Raw genomic sequence first — 11,042 nt, 5'->3', positions numbered from 1 at the left:
TGATCATAAAAAAATCAGTAATAAGTCAATTAGAGATAAGAATAATTTTTTTTCTAATTTTCTTGTTAATATCAACAAATTCGAAGAATTTTAACTAATAGAGGAACTTATTTATTATACTTAACAAACTTTAGGTATGCTAGTGTAATTTTTTCAAATCATAAAAAATTTAAATATAATTACACTAAACATCATGAAGACGAGACTGTAATTATCCCTTTAATTAACAGGTTACAACTCACCTACACGTCCCAGTAAACACACAGGAGCCAATCCACGGCAGCGAAAACCCTGAGCGGACGCCACGTGCATGAAACCAATGATACAACCCCATCTTCCCAGCCCAAGTTTTCTAGAGACGCACAGATTACCATGAACGTAATTTTTTGACATCAAAATTCAAAACCTCAAACCACCTCACCACCTCCTCTTACTACTACGTATGATTCGGGTTGAAGAAAGCTCTTTATAGCTAGCAGCAGAACATTAACAGCCCGCCGAGTACGTGGCCTAAACCTGCTGCTTCCTTTCCATGACCCTAACCAACTACTCTCCCCCACCAAAACACACACCACACCGCCATCACTCTCTCTCTCTCTTTCTCCCGTCACCTTTCTGCACATCGGCCTGACAGCGCCAAAAACCATCCCCTCATCATCACCACCTCCCTCTACATCTCATCCATCTCTCTTATCTTTGCTTTTCAGTCCGATTGTGTATTTCAGTAGTTGTTATACACAGTTCTTGCTTCTGTCTGTTGTATGTTTGTTTGTAATCCGCAGCAGGGTTGAATTTGTGGGCCTGTTTTAGAGGAATAAATCATGGGGAGGGTGAAACTCCAGATCAAGAAGATTGAGAATACAACAAACAGGCAGGTCACTTTCTCCAAGAGGAGAAATGGACTAATCAAGAAAGCCTATGAGCTTTCTGTACTTTGTGATGTTGATGTTGCTCTCATCATGTTTTCCCCTTCAGGCAGAGTTAGCATCTTCTCAGGAAACAGAAGGTTGGTTTTCATTCAAGAAAATTCAAAAATTGAATTATTACTTGATTTCTCTCTCTCTTTTGTTAAATTATTAGGGGAAAAAATAAATTTCTTTTTGCTTGTTTGTTTTGTTGAAGTATCGAAGAGATTATGGCAAGATACGTGAATCTTCCAGAGCATGAACGAGGAAGGTATATATGTATATAATTAAAGAATTTAAGTTTGGATTATAGTAATTGTTGGAGAAATAATTGCTATATTTAATTAAGTTGACAATTTGATTTTATTGTTTTTGTTTTTTATTTTTGAATTTTGTGTTCTTTGTCATGTCTCCATCCATGCAACTACAAAGGCTACAAAACCAAGAGGTAACATGTTCATATGATACTTAGCAGATTTGTCTTGTGCTGGAGTGAATTATGGTTAATTAATGAAGATTTAGTGCATTTATTTGTGTTGCAGTATCTACAAAGGGCTCTTGGGAAGTTGAAATCTGAGGCAGACAGAAATTATCAGGCGGCTACCAGGTAGAGAACCATCCCTCAATTTCATACTTTTTCCTAAGGCAAAAATGCAAATATTGAAAAAAATTAGCAATTTAATGCTTTGTGTTATAAGAAATTGGGAAAGATATCCATAAGTGCATTACATGCGCACTTCAAGACTGGGATGATTTTTAATTAATAAAAATATTATATATTATTTATATATTATTACGTATATTATTTATAAAAATAATATATATATATACATATAACCACCTTCTCCATCTTACCCGACCGCCGGCAGCCGCCGCCCACCCCCCCCCGCCCTCTCCCCCCGCTCTCTCTCTCTCTCTCTCTCTCTCTCTCTCTCTTTCTCTTTCTATATATACATATATTAGATATATTTAAATATATATATATATTTCTAGAAATATTTAAATATATATTCAATTTTAATTATATATTTTAATTATTTTTAGTTATAAATTGTTGATTCGAATGAGATGAAATGTAGTTCATTGATTTATTAGTTAAATTTGGATTTTAAATTGAAATCAAGATCCAACCATCTTTAACTACGTATATAAGTATCATTTTAAATCTTGAATTAAAAAACGGTCATGTAATTCGCGAAACGCATGAGGAGGTATTTTACTTTATTTTTTATAACACATAAAGTAATTACTATTTTATTTTTCATAGGAAAGAAGGTAAATTGCATTTAACCGTATTTGTAATTTTGGACTTGTACTAGGTAATATTTTGAATCTTTTTCAGTGTTTGCTTCACCTACTTTTTGTTTTCTTATTGCAATGGTATGCAGCAGTCCCGGCATGAACGATTCTCAAGTCGAGGTGCGTTTCTTTGCCTGAACGTGTCGCATTGTTTTTTGCACGATTATCGTATAGAAATGATCCGAAACGGTGTCCAAATGTAGGAGATTCAGCAAGAAATGCTCAAGTGCAAGTGCCAGCTTGAGGATATGGAGAAAAAACTAAGGTACATATACATATATGTGTGTGTGATTTGATTAGCATATATCTAGTTCATTAATTGGAATTCCTGTTTGTTGCAACTCACAAAATTACTAAGTTATGTGAATGAACATGGGGAGAAAATGAATTTTCATGTAGGATATATGAAGTCGATCCGTCTGAAATCATTTCGTTGTGTGAGGCTGAATATAGGGAGCAAGTTCTTGAAGAGAACCTGAAGCAGGTCAGGGTGCGCAAGGCAAGTTTCATCCCGTCAAATTGTTGTCTACGGTATTGTTTATAGCGAGATATCTATCAACTTGTGTCGCGCTAACGAGTGATGTTTTATCCACAGCATGTTCTTCAGGACCAGTACAATTCCCCTGCTGCACAAACGTCACAGGTTGCTTAGATTTTGAAAATGGATTTATTCGTATATCGTTTGGTATCGATAAATTGAATAAACCTCATAATTGGGACTAGAATTATATGAAGTTTGAGTAAATGTTTCGACAATTTTGAGTTCAATGATGAGCTAAAATTTCATCTTTTTTCGCATTTCAGGTGATGAATTTGGGTTCGGAGGCTACGGATATAAATGTCTTGGCCGCCCGAAATCCAGATAATGTATTGGACTGGCTGCCGCAAAGGGATCCGCAAGTCCAAATCCTCAATTTCTTGGACTCGAATGGACTGCTTCCACTTAGGTTTTCTTTCACATCTACAGTTTAGTGTACTTAGGAAAACAAATGGTACAAAACTATGTAACGAAGGATTTTGATTGTTGGTTTGTAGGGATCAGCCCCAACGTATTGATGGCATTCTACAACAGTCCCTGACGCTTGTTCATGCACCTAGCGTGCACGTGCACAATCATTTGAGTCCGAGCAGGAGCATGGAAGACGATGCGCAGCGACCTGAGTTTGGGCAGGTGATCGATGTCAATCTTTCGCCGTGGGCCGAATTGTATCCAGCAGGTTTGTCACCTGATTCACTATATTTGATCATTTGTAGTATGGGCTACTGATGAATGCTGACACTTGTGTGTAAAAAGTTATGAATGATTGTTGCATATACTATATTTTTTTTCTACAAAGTGAGATGTGTCATGTGTGATTTTGGCCTACTATTTGATTTTGACAGGAAATGATCCTTTCCCGACGGCGCAGCCCAGAGAACGAGCGCTTCTTGAACAGTTTCTATCTCAGCTCACACCTGTCAATCAAGACCATATTTGAGATTTCAACATTAATATTTAAGTGTACCCAAATAAGATCTTTTAATGACTCTTTGGATATATTGCAATAATGAGGTCTTTCAAGTTTTTCAACTTGTTTTTCTCCTTTGCTCAATGTGATATAGTGATTAGAATTGTATTTTTTTTTTGTTTTATTTAATATAACAAGTTAGGTTTAAAATGAAACTTCTTGAACAAAATAGGGATAATGTAAAATATATATGCGGTCTGTTTTAAAAAGTTATTTTAAAAAAAATAAACGAGTCAATAACGGGATAATCTTGAAAGACCCTTAACTAAGATGAGATATAGGGATCAAAGAAAAGATTGGGGTTAGCACGAAAATGTTAGAATTACGAACTAGTCAAAAAATAGTTAAAAGTCGGATTGTTAAAAGGTGCAGAGATGGGGATAACTCAAGAGTCCATGATTTTGAAAAATTTGTAATAGAAATTCAATTATGTGAAGATTATATGTTTTTATGTTGTCAGAAATTTTATTTCTTAACATAATTCCACATCTTTTGGAGAACGAGGCAGAATGGGTTCGGGATGGTCAAAGTATGGTAAAGAGAACGGATCAATTTGAAATTAAACGTTTCCTACATTGGTCTAAAGGGTATTTGGATAAGCTTTTTGTGAACAAAGCGAGTCCGAGGTCGCATCGCTACCTTACTAGTCACGAACAACCTCGATTCTGTAGGTTGCCGGCGACCTCAATACCTCAGTTTTGTCTTTTTTGTACAGTTTCGCTCTTTTATCTTTTCTTTTATATTTTTTGTTTCTGTTTTTGGGTATCTGTAGATTTGGTTAGTCAGCAGTCGGTTAGCTAGATTCCTTCTTGTTGTATTTATATTAGCCTCTCATTGTATTTTCATGATAAATGATTATTAATCTTTCACCATACTGATTTGAGAATGGAGATGTTGTTTTCTCGCTCGAACTTGAGAGTTCTACATGGTATCAGAGCCTTCTATTGAAAGACTCTGTATACGGTGTAACAGTTGACCATATTTTTTTTATTAATAAATTTTGTATAGGTATTGTTAATTATAGGTAATTAATTATTAAAATTAATAATTCTAAAAGGTAATAAAAATACAATTATTATTTATTATAATTAGTAAATTATTAACTATTCATTAAATATTATGGAATAAATTAAAAGTTATTATTAATTACAATTTGTAACTTTAAAATTATTATATAAGTATATAATATAATTAATTAAATAAAAAAGAAAAATATGGAGTCGCGGAGTGGTCCACAACTTATAGTCCAAGCGAAAAATTAAAAAAAAAATTGGTAGAGTCGCTGACCGTTATTAATATTACATTAATTATTTTAAATATATTAAAATAATTTTATTTTTTTATAATATAAAATAATAAGCCCAACAAACCCTTTATTTGTAGCCAGATAATTTAAAAAATAAAAAAATAACATACCAAAAAACTACAAAATACCAAAAAGGTATCAAAGTTTTTTGAAAGTAGTAGAATTTGGGATGTCAAAATATTCTTTTCTGCAGTGCTGCTATTAACCTTTAATAATGTTATACATTAATATTTAACTAGATTTTAGTGAAAAAATATAATATTTAGGAAAATTAAGGTGCCTTATTTTTTTTTAAAAAAAATATATCAAGATTAAAAAATAACCTTAATTTACAAGGGAACTAGACTTGCTGCCTTTTCTCCTTCCTTTCTTCTACACTGATCAGTTGAGTGGTAGCTACGGGTTTTGAGGTAGCCAAGATTCAACGCACCAGAAACTAACAAACAAGAAGATTATTTTAATAACAATAAAATAAAAGGATAATTACACTTCTCTCTTTTGAAATTTAGTCTAATTACATCTAAATTTTATGTTGTTGAAAAATTATATTTGGCACTCCTAAAATTTACTTTTGGCTAACAAAGAAGTCCCTTTATTAGTCAAAATTCACTGAATTTGTTGATATTGATAAAAAAACTAAATGAAAGTTGATACTTACCCTTAATTGACTTATTACTAACTTATTGTTCACTTATTGCAGGTCAAACAAGCTTTTTTCAACTAAACTCTCGTTATAACAGTGAAAATATACTTCCTCATATTCATTAATGCATGAAAATGTATGAGGTAATTTGGTTATAAGAATATTTATGTGACATACAATAAATCAGTAATAAGTCAATCGGGAGTAAATAAGATTTTTTTTCGAAATTTTTGTTAATATCAGTAAATTCAATAAATTTTGTCTAATTGAGGGGTTTATTTATTAAATGGAAGCAAATCTCAGAGGTGTTGGATGTCATTTTTTCAAACCACAAAAAATTACACCAAACCCACTGGAGGGGAGTATAATTATCCCAAACAAAATGCATAAAAACCCTATGTGTGTTAAAAAGTTAGCTAAAAGCCCCTTTATGTTTTAATAATAAGCTAAAAACTCCCCTGTGTTTTGTAAAACTCAGCAACAAACACTCATTCCGTTAGTATTTAACGGAAGGTGCATTACACGCGCTCTTTGTGTATGTGGGATTATTTTTTAATTGTTTTTGACCTTTTTATTAGGTATTTTTAACTAAAATGCCATTTTTTATTTTTTTTATAATTTATATTAAAATATTAAATTATATTTAATTTATTTAATATTAAATATTAAATTATATTATATTTTAATTTCAAACAATTTTATAATTGTTAATTCTTAAATCTAAAATTATTTTTAATTAATTAAAATATATATTTAATTACAATAATTATTATTATTATAATTATTCTTAATTAGCTAAAAATACTTAATTATTGTAATTATTTAAAATACTCTTAATTAATTGAAGTATATTTTAATTAATATAATTAAAATTAATTAAAAAACTTAAAAAAATCGGCCAATTTCGTCGAGGCTCCGATGGCCACTTCTGATTGGAGAGGCATGTTCACCCTGGCGAGGTGAGGCCAACAGTGGTTCTCCGCCTGCAAATGATCGTCAGACAATCGAGGAACGGCAACGCAATTTTATGCATGTATAGAGTTGACGAAAATTGGTGGGAGGGGGCTCATTCGATTCGCAAGGAGGAGGTGAAGCGATTGGTGGTGGGTTACTCTGGTGACGGCAAATCGACGACGATAAGCTTCGGCGCTCGTAGTGGTAGCCCAGCGTCTATGATTGATGAAATCCCAAATTGTTTGAGGGAAAATGTTTGCCTCATCAAGGGGGGTCGAATAGTATGTGCGGCAGCCGGCGACTCGCGGTGACAGCGCCGGAATTTTAGAGAGAAGGTGGCCGCAAAATGTTGGGCGAAACAACGGATTTCAAGAGGGCCGTGGCGGGGCGTCCGGGGGAATTTCAAGACACGCGCACCATTGCTGGACCAGTCGTGAGACAGCAAGTCGAACAGTGGTGGTCGTGACGAAAGACGCGCCGATGTAGTTTTTCAACGATCGGCCAGTGGCAGTAGGGGTAAGGGGGTGGGTTGGGGTGGGGTGGGGTGATTTTTTTATATATATAATAATAATATATTTTTTTAATTTAAATTATTTATATATAATATAAGTTAAATAATTTGTTGAGTCTAAACCTTTCATTTTTTTTAAAATCTAAAGGTTGAGATTATTGATTAGATCTAACAATCAATATTTGATTTTTTTAAAATCTAAAGGTTGAGATTATTGATTAGATCTAACAATCAATATTTGATCAATGAAGATCCAACGGTCATTAAAATAAAAAATAATATATATTAAATAAGGGTATAACGGTTATTTTCTAAAAAAAATTAATACTATTAGTTAGATTTAACGAAGGGGGCGATTGAGCTACGCTTAATAAACACAAGGGGATTTTTGGCTTATTTTTTAAACAAAACTAAATTTTTAACCGATTTTTTAAAATCCAGAAAGTTTTATACATTTTGTCCGAATTATCCTAAAAGAAACTATAACTATAGTTAAAGCGTTTCGAAATGTTTAAATTTGCACGAAAAAAGTTAATTATGAGTCTGTATAATTTATTCCGAAAGAGGTCCCAGACTGTTTCCTTGAAGTGGAAGGCCAAGTAAAACTAACTTAATAATTGACTTAAATCTTGTTTCTTGATTCTTGCACCTCAAGCTCATGATCATGTTATTTGACATTGAACAATTCCTCCTCCGATACTTTAATAATGCAAACTAAGGTGCCTAAAGCTTGGAGGCCACGGCTGAAGCTATTAATTTAAGCCCGGGCCATTACGCTGCAGCATTTCAACATCCCAAACCCTCCAATCAAGCTCAAGAATGGCTCAGAAAACAGCAAAAAAGATCAGAAATCAGCCTTCAAGTGGAGAGCAAACCACTTCTAATCCAAAGTTATGGCCAAATCTTCCTCGCCAGCTCATTGGCATGTTAGCAAGGGAACCAAATCTGATGCAAAACATCACGTCTTTTGGTGGTGTCATCAAGTCATGGAGATCAGCCTCTCGGCAATGCTACAGCAATGACGGCAAGGCTCGAGCTCGGTGGCCACAGCTTGTGGAAATCACTGGAAAGAAGTGCACCGAGCATCAGAAAAGTGGGCGTCAGCATTCCATAGAAATCTCATTCCATGAAGAGTGCCCCTATAGCTACTATAAGAGAAGATCGTATAAGAAATGGTACCCTGGAATATATTTCAAGGGACATTCTCATGGAGAGCTAGTGGTTATGGGAGAAAATACAGCTGATTTATGCTTATGGGAGCCTGCTAGAGGATGTTACCGTTACCTTCCGGCCTGGGACCGTAATCTTGCTTTCAAAATGTGCACCCTATCATCGCCTACAGATGATCGCAAGGGCTGCAACGTACTGGTGCTAACTGGCGCTTGTTCCCCGGCTTTTGCATTCTTTAGATGGGGTAAGCATGAAATGTCATGGACTATACAAAACTGCACAGTTAAGGAACCTTATGCTCCCAGCCAAAACATGCAGTTCATTAATGCCATTGGATTCCACGGAAAATTTTACGCGTTGAGCTTGCAGGGGAGTCTTGCAGTAATAGAGGATACTGATTCCTGTTTTAGAATCACAGCAATTGGGGGAAGCAGGGCAGTACCCTCTAAAGTGTCAAGGCAATTCAGGGAGTATTTGGTTGAATCATGTGGAGAAATATTGCTGGTTTTCCTTATATCCAGAAAATCGATTGATCATGTGGAGGACGTTGAGGTTTTCAGGCTTGATATTCCCAAGCTTTCGTGGGTGGAAGTGGAAAATCTTGGGGATAGAACATTATTTCTGGAGGATGAATGCTGTATGGGGGTCACTGCAAGCAAAGTGGGGTGCAAGAAGAACTGCATATACTTTTCTCATCACAGAGTTTATGATCAGTGGTGGGTTTTTAACATGGAAAGTGGGAACATTTCACCAGCTTTTGAAACTAATGCTAAAATTCAAGAATCTTTAATATGGAATGAGCCGATATTGGATCTGGAGTGATTGAGTTTATGTACTCTTATTGATGAACTGTATTTCCTGTCATTATTCGTAGTCAAAGAAAATGTCCAGTAATACCATGGTTAATCCTTCTCGTTGTAAAGCAGATTTAACATCATTCTAAAAGTGAAATAGTAAGTTGTCACAAAAAAAAAAAAAAAAGTCGAAGCAAATTGTAAAAATGAATATAATTCGAATGACAAAACGTAATTACCCTAAAAAAATTGAGAGATTTTTTCAATATATGAGATCAAGAGCATTTTGGCATTAAAACTAAAACTATAACAAAATCTTGAACAAAAAAGTAAGTCGGGTATCTATGCACCCGACTATTGGGTATCCAATCAAAAGTTGTGTACCTATAGACTTCGAATCGAGATCGAATTGAGTAGTTATTTTAATTACTCAAAATTTTGGGTACTCAATTGGAACTATCCAAACCCAAAATACCCGACCTATGCCAACCCCTAGATACGAGTACGTCTGCCAAAGATTCAATTTTTAGCAGAGCTACTTAACATCATGTCGAAAGCCAAAAAAGTCAAAGGGAGTGAAATTGCATCGTGGTATCTACTTTTCACGCTCTTGACTACTGGCAGTGGATTGATGTATTATTTTTGGAAAAAATACAACTAACCCCCTTGTGATATTGCAATGAGCAAATTAGTCCCTTATGAAAAATAAATAGAGATTTATCTTCCTGTAATTTTTTAAAATACAATAATTTACCCCCTATAATTTTTAAAATGAAGCAATTTACCTACTTATATAAAAAGGTAATGTGCTCGTTGATGAAGCATTAGGAATCATGAAGTGTACCACTTGCTCTTTTCATTAGATCAAGATTAGTGGAGAGGTTATTGTAATCAGGAATTAATATTGCCGTTTCAAATTAAAATAACTATTACAAACTTTTTGGTTACTCATAAATAGTTTTTCAAATTAATGAATAATACAAAGGAATAGGACTGTGAGCATAATATTTTGTGCGGTGCTTTAAATTGTAATAAGGAAATATGCAATTCCAGTTCTATAATTTAGGAATGACAACAATAAAGTTTAGTTCAATGCCAGGTCTTTGAAGATTTGCGATCCAATCTGTTTGACCAATTGCAACCCCGTTGTTACAGAATCTGCAGAGTAGCTGTTATAGGAGCTGGCCACTCCGACCAAACTGCCCAGAAATCAATTCCCAGTGGACGAGCAATCGGATTACCTATTCAAGAATTCGGACGAGAAAAATCGAGTGATGAAACAAAGGAGCAACTCTTGTGGTCCAAGAATTCGGACAAAGCAAATCAAAAGAAGATGGCAGCAGAAACACAAAATATGATGGCGCTGGAAGAAATTGTTACAATGTAAAGGAGTCGTACTCCTCTTTTTATGATTTTATTGCAGTAATGATGTAGCGATGACTGTTAATTAAATTTCAATGAAGAAGAGATGGGGACCCCGAAAAGCTTTCCCCACCTTCGGGTGTTAAAAAAAAAAAAAATTAGTTCAATTTGCGATGTTGAGGCCCATGATCTTAGAAGTAATGGGTTTGAATACCCGTTTTATGTGTAGGATGTTGTGTCTTTTGAATAGTAAGTGTTGATATTATTGCTTAGAGTACGATTGTTGTAATAGTCTTTGTTAGATATTGATATCCGGTAGGAATAATTGTAATCAATTTATTGCAATTAATAATAGTTTATTGCTCTTACTTCAAAAATTTAGAGAATGACATTTTTGGTTTTGCACGAATTAATTTTTGCAATTTCGTTTCATAACTTTTAGAAATTTGCAATATGAGGACTTCTTAGACCAATTTAACTGAAAATTTGTATGTAATTTGCATATGATCCAATTAAATCGGAGATCCCAATGAAGTTGACTGAATTTTATCCTAAATTGTAATTTTCTTTTAATTACAAAACCAAATTAC

At 34.1% G+C, this 11,042-nt stretch overlaps 2 protein-coding genes across 3 annotated transcripts; both read left to right on the top strand.

The window, feature by feature from the left end:
* LOC105155570 (agamous-like MADS-box protein AGL104) lies at positions 357–3,774 on the top strand. 2 transcript variants are annotated; one of them, XM_011071460.2, is made up of 11 exons: positions 357–1,006; positions 1,123–1,176; positions 1,338–1,353; positions 1,448–1,512; positions 2,297–2,324; positions 2,408–2,469; positions 2,604–2,703; positions 2,800–2,847; positions 3,009–3,151; positions 3,240–3,421; positions 3,588–3,774. In XM_011071460.2, the coding sequence occupies exons 1-11, from the start codon at positions 822–824 to the stop codon at positions 3,680–3,682; spliced, it is 978 nt and encodes a 325-aa protein (XP_011069762.1). In that variant the 5' UTR covers positions 357–821; the 3' UTR covers positions 3,683–3,774. The 2 variants fall into 2 exon arrangements, with proteins under 2 accessions (XP_011069762.1, XP_011069761.1); XM_011071459.2 differs by having other exon boundaries at positions 2,294–2,324.
* Positions 7,929–9,236, top strand: LOC105155856 (putative F-box protein At3g25750). The gene has a single exon (XM_011071840.2). The coding sequence runs from the start codon at positions 7,946–7,948 to the stop codon at positions 9,116–9,118; it is 1,173 nt and encodes a 390-aa protein (XP_011070142.1). The 5' UTR covers positions 7,929–7,945; the 3' UTR covers positions 9,119–9,236.

This window comes from Sesamum indicum, linkage group LG2 (genome assembly GCF_000512975.1).
Source record: "Sesamum indicum cultivar Zhongzhi No. 13 linkage group LG2, S_indicum_v1.0, whole genome shotgun sequence".
Taxonomy (NCBI): Eukaryota; Viridiplantae; Streptophyta; class Magnoliopsida; order Lamiales; family Pedaliaceae; genus Sesamum; species Sesamum indicum.
This window is presented reverse-complemented; position numbering and strand designations above follow the sequence as displayed.